The sequence below is a fragment of the Eschrichtius robustus genome, chromosome 1 (assembly GCF_028021215.1).
Source record: "Eschrichtius robustus isolate mEscRob2 chromosome 1, mEscRob2.pri, whole genome shotgun sequence".
Classification (NCBI taxonomy): domain Eukaryota; kingdom Metazoa; phylum Chordata; class Mammalia; order Artiodactyla; family Eschrichtiidae; genus Eschrichtius; species Eschrichtius robustus.
This window is the reverse complement of record NC_090824.1, coordinates 29,818,790-29,833,963: the sequence shown is the minus strand read 5'-3', so window position 1 is coordinate 29,833,963 and position 15,174 is coordinate 29,818,790. Positions and strand designations below refer to the sequence as shown.

At 46.1% G+C, this 15,174-nt stretch overlaps 1 protein-coding gene across 1 annotated transcript in view; it reads left to right on the top strand.

Annotated features, from left to right (window-relative positions):
- The window catches only part of RGS6 (regulator of G protein signaling 6), a 564,680-nt gene extending 549,840 nt beyond the window's left edge, over positions 1–14,840 (top strand). The window contains exon 19 of the mRNA XM_068562720.1: positions 14,674–14,840. Coding sequence (XP_068418821.1) covers positions 14,674–14,840 — 167 coding nt within the window. The remainder of the gene's footprint in view (positions 1–14,673) is intronic.
- Positions 14,841–15,174: the final 334 nt, after the last annotated feature.

Below are 15,174 nucleotides of genomic sequence, written 5' to 3'. Positions count from 1 at the left end.
CCTTCTGCCCAGAAGGTGCTCCAAATCTGGAAGAGATGATCTGTTTGTCCGTGGCCTCATCTCTGCCCACCCCTCCTGTTCTCACACCCTAGTTCCATGGGCAGTCAGTGGCACCCATTTTTTAGTGTGCCCATTTTTCCTGCCTCTTTTTTTACACCCATAGTTTTTTCTTCCTAAGAAACAAGAAGCTGAGGGGTCTAGAAATGACACGGAGATGAGTGCCTTGCCCCAGAGGCAATGTACAAATAATGTCTTTAGGTATTGATCCTGTAACTCACTTCTCCTGGACCCCTAGCAGAAATGCCCTCTACCTTTGAAGATGCTTTTCGATCTAACAGCAGCAACCTGAGGCTTAGTCTCCCACTTACAGCTGCCATTACTCTTCCTCTGTGGTCCAGGGCCAAGTCCTGCAGGAAACTTGGAAATCTCACCTTTCTACCTGCTAGACCACCAGGGGAGAAGAGGGCCAGGGAACCGTGCATCCCCTGTGTCACTGGGATGGAGAGCATTGCAGAGACATGTGAAAAGGGTTTGTAGGGAAGTAAGAAGGGTCTCTGTGGCTAGGAATTCCATCAGCCCACGTTTCTGTCCAGAGATGTCTTGAAAAATGCTGCTTGACCTGTCCCCTGCTGTACTTTTTCAGGTTAGAAATACATGTCTGATAAATGCCCGCCAAACTGCATTCCTGAGAGTAGGGAGGAAAGAGAAATGAGCCAGCCCTCTTTGAATGTGTATCCAAATGGACTTGGACATTCACGGAAAGATTATGCTTCGGGGCGGTGGGGACAGTCAGCATGTTGGCAGCCTGTGCCCTCGAAACTCTGCCTTGGCAGCTGGCTTAACCAAGGACCCCAAGCCATGGATGTGTTCTGGGCGAACGTGTTCGCAGGAGATGAGAAGTGCCCTTAGGAGGGTGGGATTAGAGTCCTCCTGGGTCCTGAGAAGGATCACACACTGCCGAGCAAGTGATCCCTCCTGCTGTCTCATCCACTAAACTTCAGCAGCGCTCTCCCCTGTCGCCATAGTCAAGGGTCACTTGAACTTCCTAGTTGGAAAAAAAGTAGCATCAAGTTGTTGCCAATAACAACTCAGGCATGTCCCTGTTTCCTTGAGTCTTTGGGCCCTTGCCTAATTTGGGGTGAACCAGCGCAGAAATGCCAAAGTACATTTAAGGAGAAGGAGGAGGAGGCGAGGAAGAGGCCAGCACAGCATGGGCTAAGGAAGGCGTGCCATCGAGGGGCCTTGTGAACAGAATGCCCACCTCCACTCCACCCCTGTGTCCACCGAGAACTTGCTGCAGGCTGAGTGTAGAAAGAGCACCAGGGTTTTTCAGTCAGAACGAGAGGAAGGAGATAAGAGATCGGTAATAAAAGGGGGGCATTTCTCCTGCATGAGGTGAAAAAAGCAGCAGGGAAAATGGAAATGCACAACTTGGACAGGACACTGGGGAGTTGGGGACTGGGCATTGTGCCACCAGTGTCGGGCACAGCTGCTGAGCCCTTGTCACTCCCGGCATCCCGCATGCCTGCCGGGTTCCAGATTTGTCCCTGCACAGCTGGGGACCATGGAGGAAGGTCTCCCATCACCCACCAAAACTAACAGGTAGAGGTCGGACTTTGCAAAGAGCCCCATAAGTGACGAGCACGATGAGGGGGCAGGAGGCAGAAGTGCCAGGAAGAGCAGCCGGGGAGGGCTTCCCCAGCCAGCTCGATTTAGGCACGTGGTTCTAATTGGGGTTGGTTCTAATTGGAGTAAAGCGTCCGCCTGCCCCTCCTCAGGAAGGTAAACATCACACCAGCTTCTCTCCTCCCTGGGACTGTTGCTATGGAGATCCCAGAGGCATCGGCACCAATAACACAGGGTCACAGACAGAAGTGACAGCTTCACTGGCTGGTCCAGTAGCCACCGTTTTAAACCCACGAGTGCCAAGCGGCGGTGACGTGCACCTCAGCTCAACACAACAGCCAAAGTCCCACTTTGCCAGGCTTGCCAGCCAGAAGGTAGCAGCTTTTCCTTCCCAGGAGTCCCCAGTGTGATGAAGGGAAGCACCTTAGGCAGAACAGAAATGCCTGGGATGGTCTCAAGTGTGCCCAAGAGCTGAAGCGTCTTTCTCAGTGAGGTTGAGAAAATCACCCTGCACTGCCCAGAGAGATAGCCTAGTGTGGGTAGATGTGGAGGAGTCCTTAGTCCTGAGCTTTTCCACCTGCCTCCTTCCTTGAGAGTGACAGTCATGTACAGGGGAGAAGGTGGACAGGCCATGAAGGCCACTGACCAGCAGTGTGCACTCAGGCTAGTGGTTCAACCTCATGTGTCCAGTCAGGGTTAAAGGAATACCTAACTGGCAAGGATGCTGTGGACATTAGCACAGGTGTCTCTCAAATGTCTAGTGCGCTTGACACACAACAGCTGCTCTATGTTCAATCAATGGGTGGCCGTTAGTAACTTTCCTCGGCAGCTAACCTGTGTCCCTGGTAAGGGGACCGTCCCCACACTGCCACCATCAAGGTCTGGTTGAGTCGAAGAGGAGGGCACTTGAGAAGGGAGGGTGTGTGAGATAACGATGCCACCCCACTGGGCAGGAACAAGAAATTCAAAGAGAAAATCCCTGGAGATAGGGGATATAGGTTGGTCCTCTCACATTTAGTTCAGATAGGAGGGCTGACAACTCAACTTTTCTAAATTAAAAAAAAATTTAAGTAAAAAAAAAAAGAAAAAAGCACTGCTAGTTGCCAGGCTAGAGTAAGGTGTCTGGACCTGCTAATGATCCCAGTAACATTTTGTGGGAATTGCTCTCGGCAGACACAACTGCAGGCAGATTCCATAGACCCACCATTGACATGGAAAAACCTGATGTTACTGTACATAAGATGGTGGGCTGTTGCAAAAGAATCCATTGTTTATATTTTGACCATATTACTTACTTTTTACATAGGTTTAATGTATGTTAAGTCTTCATCCAGAGAGCTTTTTTTAAATATAATTCAATTTTCACCTATCTCTTGATTTGGAGGTGGGGGGTGGGGGAGGCTTTGTTTTATGTTTGTGGTACCCTATTTTTTTTTTAACAGCTTTATTGGAGTATAATTGCTTTACAATGGTGTGTTAGTTTCTGCTGTATAACAAAGTGAATCAGCTATACATATACGTATATCCCCATATCCCCTCCCTCTTGCGCCTCCCTCCCACCCTCCCTATCCCACCCCTCTAGATGGTCACAAAGCACCGAGCTGATCTCCCTGTGCTATGCGGCTGCTTCCCACTAGCTATCTGTTTTACATTTTGTAGTGTATATATGTCCATGCCACTCTCTCACTTCGTCCCAGCTTACCCTTCCCCGTCCGCGTGTCATCAAGTCCATTCCCTACGTCTGTGTCTTTATTCCTGTCCTGCCCCTAGGTTCTTCAGAACCATTTTTTTTTTCTTTAGATTCCATATATATGTGTTAGCATACGGTATTTGTTTTTCTCTTTCTGACTTACTTCACTCTGCATGACAGTCTTTAGGTCCATCCACCTCACTACAAATAACTCAATTTCATTTCTTTTTATGGCTGAGTAATATTGCATTGTATATTTGTGCCACATCTTCTTTATCCATTCATCTGTTGATGGACACTTAGGTTGCTTCCATATCCTGGCTATTGTAAATAGTGCTACAATGAACATTGTGGTACATGACTCTTTTTGAATTATGGTTTTCTCAGGGTATTTGCCCAGTAGTGGGATTACTAGGTCATATGGGAGTTCTATTTTTAGTTTTTTAAGTAACCTCCATACTGTTCTCCATAGCGGCTGTATAAATTTACATTCCCACCAACAGTGCAAGAGGGTTCCCTTTTCCCCCACACCCTCTCCAGCATTTATTGTTTGTAGATTTTTTGATGATGGCCATTCTGACCGGTGTGATGTGATACCTCATTGTAGTTTTGATTTGCATTTCTCTAATGATTAGTGATGTTCAGCATCCTTTCATGTGTTTGCTGGCTATCTGTATATCTTCTTCGGAGAAATGTCTATTTAGGTCTTCTGCCCATTTTTGGATTGGGTTGTTTGTTTTTTTGATATTGAGCTGCATGAGCTGCTTGTATATTTTGGAGATTCATCCTTTGTCAGTTGCTTCATTTGCAAATATTTTCTCCCATTCTGAGGGTTGTCTTTTCATCTTGTTTATGGTTTCCTTTGCTGTGCAAAAGCTTTTAAGTTTCATTAGGTCCCATTGTTTGTTAGTGTTCATTGTTTATTTTTGTTTTTATTTCCATTTCTCTAGGAGGTGGGTCCAAAAAGATCTTGCTGTGATTTATGTCATAGAGTGTTCTGCCTATGTTTTCCTCTAAGAGTTTGATAGTGTCTGGCCTTACATTTAGATCTTTAGTCTATTTTGAGTTTATTTTTGTGTATGGTGTTAGGGAGTCTTCTAACTTCATTCTTTTACATGTAGCTGTCCAGTTTTCCCAGCACCACTTATTGGAGAGGCTGTCTTTTCTCCATTGTATATTCTTGCCTCCTTTATCAAAGATAAGGTGACCATATGTGCATGGGTTTATCTCTGGGCTTTCTATCCTGTTCCATTGATCTATATTTCTGTCTTTGTGCCAGTGCCATACTGTCTTTTTTTTTTTTAACATCTTTATTGGAGTATAATTGCTTTACAATGGTGTGTTACTTTCTGCTTTATAACAAAGTGAATCAGCTATATACCATACTGTCTTGATTACTGTAGCTTTGTAGTATAGTCTGAAGTCAGGGAGCCTGATTCCTCCAGCTCCGTTTTTCTTTCTCAGGACTGTTTTTGCTATTTGGGGTCTTTTGTGTTTCCACACAAATTGTGAAATTTTTGGTCTAGTTCTGTGAAAAATGCCATTGGTACTTTGATAGGGATTGCACTGAATCTGTAGATTGCTTTGGGTAGTATAGTCATTTTCACCATGTTGATTCTTCCAATCCAAGAACATGGTATAGCTCTCTATCTGTTTGTATCATCTTTAATTTCTTTCATCAGTGTGTTATAGTTTTCTGCATACGGTTTTTTGTCTCCTTAGGTAGGTTTATTCCTAGGTAATTTATTCTTTTTGTTGCAATGGTAAATGGGAGTGTTTCTTTAATTTCTCTTTCAGTTTTTTCATTAGTGTATAGGAATGCAAGAGATTTCTGTGCATTAATTTTGTGTCCTGCTACTTTACCAAATTCATTGATTAGCTGTAGTAGTTTTCTGGTAGCATCTTTAGGATTCTCTATGTATAGTATCATGTCATCTGCAAACAGTGACAGTTTTACTTCTTCTTTTCCGATTTGGATTCCTTTTATTTCTTTTTCTTCTCTGATTGCTGTGGCTAAAACGTCCAAAACGATGTTGAATAATAGTGGTGGGAGTGGGCAACCTTGTTTTGTTCCTGATCTTAGTGGAAATGGTTTCAGTTTCTCACCATTGAGAATGATGGCCTTTATTATGTTGAGGTAAGTTCCCTCTATGCCTACTTTCTGTAGGGTTTTTATCATAAATGGGTGTTGAATTTTGTCAAAAGTTTCTTCTGCATCTATTGAGATTATCATATGGTTTTTCTCCTTCAATTTGTTAATATGGTGTATCACATCGATTTGCATATATTGAAGAATCCTTGCATTCCTGGGATAAACCCCACTTGATCATGTTGTATGATCCTTTTAATGTGCTGTTGGATTCTGTTTGCTAGTATTTTGTTGAGGATTTTTGCATCTATGTTCATCAGTGGTATTGGTTTTCCTTTTTTGTGACATCTTTTTGTCTGGTTTTGGTTTCAGGGTGATGGTGGCCTCATAGAATGAGTTTGGGAGTGTCCCTCCCTCTGCTATATTTTGGAAGAATTTGAGAAGGATAGGTGTTAGCTCTTCTCTAAACGTTTGATAGAATTCGCCTGTGAAGCCATCTGGTCCTGGGCTTTTGTTTGTTGGAAGATTTTTAATCACAGTTTCAATTTCAGTGCTTGTGATTGGTCTGTTTATATTTGCTATTTCTTCCTGGTTCAGTCTCAGAACGTTGTGCTTTTCTAAGAATTAGTCCATTTCTTCCAGGTTTCCATTTTATTGGCATATAGTTGCTTGTAGTAATCTCTCATGATCCATCGTATTTCTGCAGTGTCAGCTGTTACTTCTCCTTTTTCATTTCTAATTCTATTGATTTGAGTCTTCTCCCTTTCTTTCTTGATGAGTCTGGCTAATGGTTTATCAATTTTGTTTATATTCTCAAAGAACCAGCTTTTAGTTTTATTGATCTTTGCTATCGTTTCCTTCATTTCTTTTTCATTTATTTCTGATCTGATCTTTATGATTTCTTTCCTTCTGCTAACTTTGGGTTTTTTTGTTCTTCTTTCTCTAATTGCTTTAGGTGTAAAGTTAGGTTGTTTAGTTGAGATGTTTCTTGTTTCTTGAGGTAGGATTGTATTGCTATAAACTTCCCTCTTAGAACTGCACTTGCTGCATCCCATAGGTTTTGGGTCGTCGTGTTTTCATTGTCATTTGTTTCTAGGTATTTTTTGATTTCCAGGTATTTTTTGATTTCCTCTTTGATTTCTTCAGTGATCTCTTGGTTATTTAGTAATGTATTGTTTAGCCTCCATGTGTTTGTATTTTTTACAGATTTTTTCCTGTAATAGACATCTAGTCTTATAGTGCTGTGGTTGGAAAAGATAGTTGATACGATTTCAATTTTCTTAAATTTACCAAGGCTTGATTTGTGACCCAAGATATGATCTATCTTGGGGAATGTTCCATGAGCACTTGAGAAGAAACTGTATTCTGTTGTTTTTGGATGGAATGTCCTATAAATATCAATTAAGTCCATCTTGTTTAATATGTCATTTAAAGTTTGTGTTTCCTTATTTATTTTCATTTTGGATGATCCATCCATTGGTGAAAGTGAGGTGTTAAAATCCCCTACTATGATTGTCTTACTGTCGATTTCCCCTTTTATGGCTGTTAGCATTTGCCTTATGTATTGAGATGCTCCTATGTTGGGTGCATAAATATTTACAATTATTATTTCTTCTTCTTGGATTGATCCCTTGATCTTTATGTAGTGTCCCTCTTTGTCTCTTGTAATAGTCTTTATTTTAAAGTCCATTTTGCCTGATATGAGAATTGCTACTCCAGCTTTCTTTTGATTTCCATTTGCATGGAATATCTTTTTCCATCCCCTCACTTTCAGTCTGTTTGTGCTCCTAGGTCTGAGGTAGGTCTCTTGTAGACAGCATATATATGGGTCTTGTGTTTTTATCCATTCAGCCAGTCTATGTCTTTGGTTGGAGCATTTAATCCATTTACATTCAAGGTAGTTATCAATATGTATGTTCCTATTACCATTTTCTTAATTGTTTTGGGTTTGTTATTGTAGGTCTTTTCCTCCTTGTGTTTCTGGTGTAGAGAAGTTCCTTTAGTATTTGTTGTAAAGCTGGTTTGGTGGTGCTGAATTCTCTTAGCTTTTGCTTATCTGTAAAGGTTTTAATTTCTCCATCGAATCTGAATGAGATCCCTGCTGGGTAGAGTAATCGCTTTTTTTTAAATTATTAACTATTTATTTATTTATTTTTGGCTGCCTTGTGTCTTCATTGCTGTGAGCGGGTTTTCTTTAGTTGTGGCAAGCAGGGGCTATTCTTCGTTGCAGTGCACGGGCTTCTCGTTGCAGTGGCTTCTCTTGTGGAGCACGGGCTCTAGGCCTGCGGGTTTCAGTAGTTGTGGCGCACAGGCTCTAGAACGCAGGCTCAGTAGTTGTGGCGCATGGGCGTAGCTGCTCTGTGTCATGTGGGATCTTCCTGGACCAGGACTTGTACCCATATCCCCTGCACTGGCAGGCGGATTCTTAACCACTGCACCACCAAGGAAGCCCTGGCTAGAGTAATCTTGACTGTAGTTTTTTCCCTTTCATCATTTGAAATATGTCCTGCCACTCCCTTCTGGCTTGCAGAGTTTCTGCTGAAAGATCAGCTGCTAACCTTATGGGGATTCCCTTGTATGTTATTTGTTGCTTTTCCCTTGCTGCTTTTAATATTTTTTCTTTTTATTTAATTTTTGATAGTTTGATTAATATGTGTCTTGGCATGTTTCTGCTTGGATTTATCCTGTATGGGACTCTCTGTGCTTCCTGGACTTGATTATTTCCTTTCCCATATTAAGGAAGTTTTCAACTATAATCTCTTCAAATATTTTCTCAGTCCCTTTCTTTTTCTCTTCTTCTTCTGGGACCCCTATAATTTTAATATTGGTGCATTTAATGTTGTCCCAGAGATCTCTGAGACTGTCCTCAATTCTTTTCATTCTTTTATCTTTATTCTGCTCTGCAGTAGTTATTTCCACTGTTTTATCTTCCAGGTCACTTATCCGTTCTTCTGCCTCAGTTATTGTGCTATTGATCCCTTCTAGAGAATTTTTAATTTCGTTTATTGTGTTGTTCATCACTGTTTGTTTGCTCTTTAGTTCTTCTAGGTCCTTGTTAAACGTTTCCTGTTATTTTCTCCATTCTACTAATAAGATTTTGGATCATCTTTACTATCATTACTCTGAATTCTTTTTCAGGTAGACTGCCTATTTCCTCTTCATTTGTTTGGTCTGGTGGGTTTTTACCTTGCTCCTTCATCTGCTGTGTGTTTCTCTGTCTTCTCATTTTCCTTAACTTACTGTGTTTGGGGTCTTCTTTTCGCAGGTTGCAGGTTCATAGTTCCCGTTGTTTTTGGTGTCTGCCCCCAGTGGGTAAGGTTGGTTCAGTGGGTTGTGTAGGCTTCCTGGTGGAGGGGACTGGTACCTGTGTTCTGATGGATGAGGCTGGATCTTGTCTCTCTGGTGGGCAGGACTGTGTCCGGTGGTGTGTTTTTGGGGTGTCTGTGAACCTACTGTGATTTTAGGCAGCCTCTCTGCTAATGGGTGGGGTTGTGTTCCTGTCTTGCTAGTTGTTTGGCATGGGGTGTCCAGCACTGTAGCTTGCTGGTCGTTGAGTGGAGCTGGGTCTTAGCACTGAGACGGAGATCTCTGGGAGAGCTCCTGCCGATTGATATTACATGGGGCCAGGAGGTCTCTGGTGGACCAATGTCCTGAACTTGGCTCTCCCACCTCAGAGGCTCAGGCCTGACACCCGGCTGGAGCACCAAGACTGTGTCAGCCTCTCAGCTTTCCCCGGGGGTGACCTCGGAGAGCATCCTGCGTCCCTTGCTGCCTCCCCGGACTCCGGGGCACCACCCACAGCCGAGTCACCGGCCTGGCTGTGTCTCGGATGTCTGTGGTATCCTATTTTTAAAAAGTCAGATAAAGAGAATATTTCATACCAAATAAAATGCCCTTCAGCTCCTGAGAGAGATCAGAAAGCCTGGCAAGGACCCAGGAGTAATACAGACCTCAGGAATGGATCTTGTCACAGGGCACCCACCCACCCCACCCCCTCCCCCATCCCTGAAGAGTGAGAAAGCCAGAAGCAGCCTCTGCTTCCTGGATGCTGCTTCAGCCTAGCTCTGCCATGAATCAGCCATGTGTAACCATTGGCTAGTTCCCATCTCATCTGCCCATCTTGCTGATGATGAAAGAGGAGAGTTGGAGTGTTTTCAAATTATTCTCTATCAAGTATGGGTTTTCCTACCATCCCCTGCCAGAGCTTCTAGCCCTCTAAACTTTCCCAAGCACATGGCACTCTCTCTCCAATTTTAAACATCATTGAGAAAGGAGATGCCACAGAATACCTTACACTTCCTTTTGAAATCATCCCTTTTGCTTTGCTCAGTGGAGAAGGGGGCTCCAGGGGGACCAACCTCCAGGGAAGTCACCGGATGAAGTCAGGCAGTCCTGACTTGGCTGGAGTCCTTGGCTCCTCCCCCTCCCAACAAACCCAAGCTGGGACCTTTCCTTTCTACCCGGCTCCTAGGGCTGACGGCTCTCCCCAGCAAGCCCCCTACAGGCCTGTGAGTCCACACACACTCATCATTTATGAACTTGAGCATCATCTACTCATAGGTAACTTTCAGCCTCCTTGAAAGGACAGCTTCTCTCTGGGACCTCCCACTTCTTGCCTGCTGAGGTCACCTGGTGAGCCCTATTCAGCAAAACACCATTTTTCATTAGCAGGGATGAAAAATGCCTGTGTGCCACCACAAGGTGATCCGTTTGGATCTATGGAGACTAGAAATCATGTTCCAAATTAGTTCTGTTGCAAGTTCTAGTTCCCCTAGCAGAGGAATCTGGGTTTCTCCTATACTGGAGGGGGAAGCTTTGAATTTAGCCAAAAGGCAAAGTTGCTGGGACAGCAACTGAAAAAGAGTAAGGGGTGGGAAATTTCAAAGCAGAGATGTGATAGCTGGATATTTTTCTAATCTTTTTTTTTCTTTTGAAACATAATTACACATGGCAAAATGAATAGATCTGAAATGTATGGTTCAATGAATTTGACGAATGTATGCACCAGTGTAACCTACACCCATCACCCTATAAAGTTCCCTTATGCCCCTTTCCAGTCAATTCCATCTCTCTCCCCTAGAGACAACCACGGTTGATTTCCATCCCCCTCATAGCATGTGTTTAGACTTAGTGGACTTGAGATCTGTAACTTTGGTCTTAGGTCATCTGAGCAAATTAGCAAGAAAATCTCATCAGCAGCTCAGATGTCTCTACTTTCTTAGAGTTGAAAAAGGTCCTGCCTGAGCCACTAGTGCTTGGCTCCGCTGCCCCCAGTATGCCATCTGACCCCCAGGGCTACTCTCTGAGCCACAGCCCTTCTCCCAGCCAAAGAGGTTAGCGTCAGTCTCTCAGGTAAGTGAGTGGCGAAAGCTCTTGGTAACCCAGATGGTGCATGCTTTGTTGATTAATATCTGGAAGTGCGATGCACCGAGCCACAGCATGTCAAGCAGCATGTCGATTTTTCCTGAAGCACCTCACAAAAGGGAGCTATTCCTTTTGTGCACTTCCTTTTAGAAACAAAGGATTCCGTGACCACCTTCTTCCAGGCTTCTAGCCATCAGGATGGCTGCAGAGCTGAAATGATTAGTCAGGGTGGAGGGTGGGAATTGAACGTGTGGGTGTTTGTGAACCCAGCACTGAGCCTGTGGTCCATGAAATTGAAGGATCCCAAATTCTATTGGATTAAACTTGGCCAAATGTCTCGAAGGCGAAAAGTACTTTGTCTGAATGCAAAGCTTTGGTGTCTCTGGAATGTACCTTCTGCAGCTCAGTTCTTAATCACTGTATATTTTTTCACTTGGACAAAGGCTGCCTGCTAATAGCATTTTCAACCACCTTCAGCTGCTTCGCTCAGCTACGCCAAGGCCTCAGGCTGAGCTGGCTGCAGTTTCCTGGCACCATGATCTGTTCCCGACTGACCAGCATTGAGGAACAGCACACATTCACACCCTGAAAAAATTCCTTTCCCTGTAACTAAGCAAGATGCCCGGCAAAGGCAGAATTACCACTCCCCTTCCTAAGTGTCTCCTGCAGAACCGTCCAAACTGGAGGCGAGGATGGGGGTGAAGAGGAGGAAGGAAAGACCCCTAGAAGGCGCAGGGTGGGAGCTCTCCTCTCTGTGCGCAGAGCAGTAGCTAGGAGCTCCCAGCAAGCCCCTAGCAGCGTACACCTTGGGGCACCTCATCTCTGAACGCCGGTAGCCTCTGCTGTCAGGTTTCACTTTGATCCCTGAAAATTATAAGAACCTCAGCTCTTCTGAAGAGAGGCAGCTGCTGAGCCAGTGTGATTGCAGGATTTCTTCCCCAAAGCCCGAGGCCAGCATCTAGCCTTGCCTGCACCCTGCATGAGTAACCACCTTCCAGCCTCACCCACGAGGTCACCGCCTAGTGAACAGATTGCGGCTGGGCTGAGCTGCCCCCTTAGCCAACCTGAACCATCATGACCTCCTTTAGCAGCAGAACTGGCATTTGGTAAATATGTGAGAGCAGGAGCGGGAGAGGGAGAGGGAGACAAAAATGCCAAGGAGTACCACCTGGATGGCTGAGAGGTTGGGAACAATCTCAGGGCGTGTTCTCCGGGCTGTCAGCTGCAGCCCCGCCCCCAACTGTGAAGCCCTGAGCCGCTGCAAGCAGCTGGGAGAGGGGAGGGGAAGGATTGATGGGCTGGCCACAGGTCTTTGCAGTCAGAGCTGTGAGGCTGAGCTCCAGGACTTAGGCAGGAAGAGATTAATTAACGCCTCCCAGCCCAGCCCGCTCTACAGAACTGGGAGGCGTGGAGGGTAGGGATCCTCAGGGCCAAATTCACCTAAAACAGACAGACACACAATCATCCAGAAATAGAATCTCTAACCTCCCTCAACCACAGCCCCTTCTCCAGCCAAAATGACCTCACTAATGAGAATGAAGCTGTAATGAGGGTTTGGATGCCTGGTAAACCTCACCCTCTTTGTCTCTGGGCTTTTAACATCCGCACAGGCAAGGGACTGTTATTTAGAAGCTTTAGTGATTCCTTTTTTTCACACCCGCCAGCTAAATCAGAGCCCCAAATGCCATTGTATGGCAAACCTGGAAATATATCTGGATACACCATGTGTAATTTGTGGCCCTGGTAGAGGAGGCGTGGAAGGAGGGGGGAGGAGCTGGTATTTGGTGTGTGGTTTCCACAGCAATAAGCAGCACCCAGGAGGAAAGCAGCATTCCTTGGTGCCTTTCATGTGAGCAGGGATGGAAAAGGGTGACAGGAGCTGCGGGAGGTTTGGTAGAGCCCCCGTACCAGGAGGCCCCTAGACTCATCAGCTCCACATTTCCCCATGCTTCCTGCCTTCAGGCCTGCGTGGAGAAGGCCCGTTCCCAGGTGCACCACCTGGATGACAAATGCCTACAGCTCCATGTAAGAAAGGGCAGTCAAGGAAAGTCCCGGCTCCATGTGTGCTTTAGAACCAGGGCTGGAGGGAGTCCTCGGAGGTCAGCCTCTGCCATGTGTGAACTATAGTTGTACCTAACTCACTCCACACAGAGGAGTAGCCATCCTGCTTTTAGTGATTTGCAAAGACTGGCACTTGAAACCCTCTAGGATTTTTTTTTTTAAAAATCTGATTAAAAAATTCTTAGCCCAGTATAAATGTATCCGGCTGCAGGCTAAGTTTAGTGTATCTGAAGATTCAGATAAGGTTGCTGATGGGGAGATTTTGTGCGTGTGTGTGTGTGTGTGTGTGTGTGTGTGTGTGTGTGTGTGTGTCTGTTTTAAGGTAGGGAAGAAAAAAATGAAAAGTTTTTTCTCACTAGCAAACATGAGGCATGAAAGGGGAAAAGCAGAGCAAAGGGGAGGTAGATGCAGACTTCCCAACTGCCCCTGAGAGCATTTGCATTTCTGGACAAGCTCCCATCCCTGCCATTGGAATTCTCAAAGTCAAGCTGGCACGTCCCTCCGTGGAGAGCTAAGCCAGATGACATATTGTCCTGTATCCAGCAAACTCACAGCCCATGTTGTTCGTTTGTTGGAAATGCCCATTATCCATCAATTCATCAATCAGCAGGTTTATTGAGTACCCTACCAGGCTTCACAAACCTGATCAATTTTTTTTAATTACATCCAGCTTACATGCAGCCAAGCCCAGTAAACAAGATGAGCCCTCACACCCCACTTGGAAATGAACATGAGGAGTTGCTGGCCCTTGAAACCTCACGCTACCAAACGCTGCAGCCCGTGCTGATGAGCGACCACGTGCTACCCTAGGCAGATGGCGCTGGTGTCGCTGACCCACTGTCAATATTAAGATGGGCTCTGAGTGTTTTCTCAGACACAGTGATCAATCTGCTTGGGTCCAGCCATACTCTCCTCTAGACGCCTGTCCAATGCTATGGATTTCTGAAGAGGGTGAGCAGGGGATGGGCGCAGACCATGGCTAGGGAAATAAGCAGAGGGCTGAGCCTTGCTCCTCCTCCTGTTGGTGCCCAGCCCCACATCAGAGGTTCCTCCCGGGCATGCGAACAACTGGCCTCTCTCAGGACCTCTATGCCCCGTGTACCAGGCCTCACGATAGAGTTCATCCTTTTTGTTTTTGAAAGGCCAAGAACGGCTTCATAGTTTGTAAGTGAAGGGCATGTAAGACTTCCTGATGTGGAATCATCAAAGTCAGCCTCTGGGTACCATAGATGGGGGACCAAGAACATAGGAGTGTATTGCCCTGTGTCCTGCAGCCCAGGCTCCGAGCCTCGGCAGAGCCCCCACACCTTCCCAGTCCCAGAACAGGTTGTCAGGAGGACCCAAGGAGAGCTCAATCCTGCATTTTAAACAGGATTCCTAGGTCTTCTGCCTTCTTCAGACTAGTTAATTCATTAGTTCCAAGTCACCCAGATTCTTAGCCATCATCTGTTTGGGTCAGCCCGCCCCCCCCCGCCACCCCCCGATCTTACTAGTCCCCAGGCCACCTTTCCTTCCTCACTTGGATAAAATCAAGTTCAGGGGCAGCCCACAGGCATTAAGAGACACTCTACCTAAAGGCTGAAATGCCTGGTTTGGGGTAAGTAAGATCCCCACACCCCCAAAAGTGTACCAGCAACACACCCTCACCCCCTAACCTGCCCCAAAGACCTGGTTGTTCAATTGTCTGTGGCTAAGGCTCCCAAACCCAGAGATGAAAGGGGTCGGTGAGCTAAGTCGTTTGGCCTCGTGGCTCGTGCAACAATTAATCCACCTGTCTGGCTCTCTGTGTCTGTCCTCTGTGTGTGTGTGCGCCTGTGGTGCCCCTGTGTCGCTGTCTCTGCAGGGAAAGTCACTGGCGGGCAAGCGCCTCACCGGCCTGATGCAGTCCTCCTGATGGTCCCCCCCGCAGGGCCCGGGCCCGAGGACCACGCGGGCAGCCGGCCACGCTCCACATCTGCAGACAGAATTTCCCTGCGGGGAGATTTGGTCACTGTGAAAGAGAAAGAGTGAGGGCCGTGATGGGCAATGGTGGGGAGACACGGTGGGTGAACCAGAGGGAGGCCAGAAAGAGAGTCCACGGAACCTGGGGTCAGCCGGGTAGAAGCCCCTGTTTACAGCCCTCTCTTCCTTGTATAGTCGCGTGCTGACACCCCACTCTCTAGGAGGTCCTGGTCCCTAACACGTTCAGGGGAGAGCACCCGGTGGGACTCCCGCTGTGACTGTCAGCTGAGGTTATATTCTGACTCTCATCACTCCTCCCGCCGTCTGGGGGATCACGCTTTCCAGCAAACTCAAGAGGACCACTGGCCCTGAGCACATCCAGTATTACATCCCACCGCCTCTC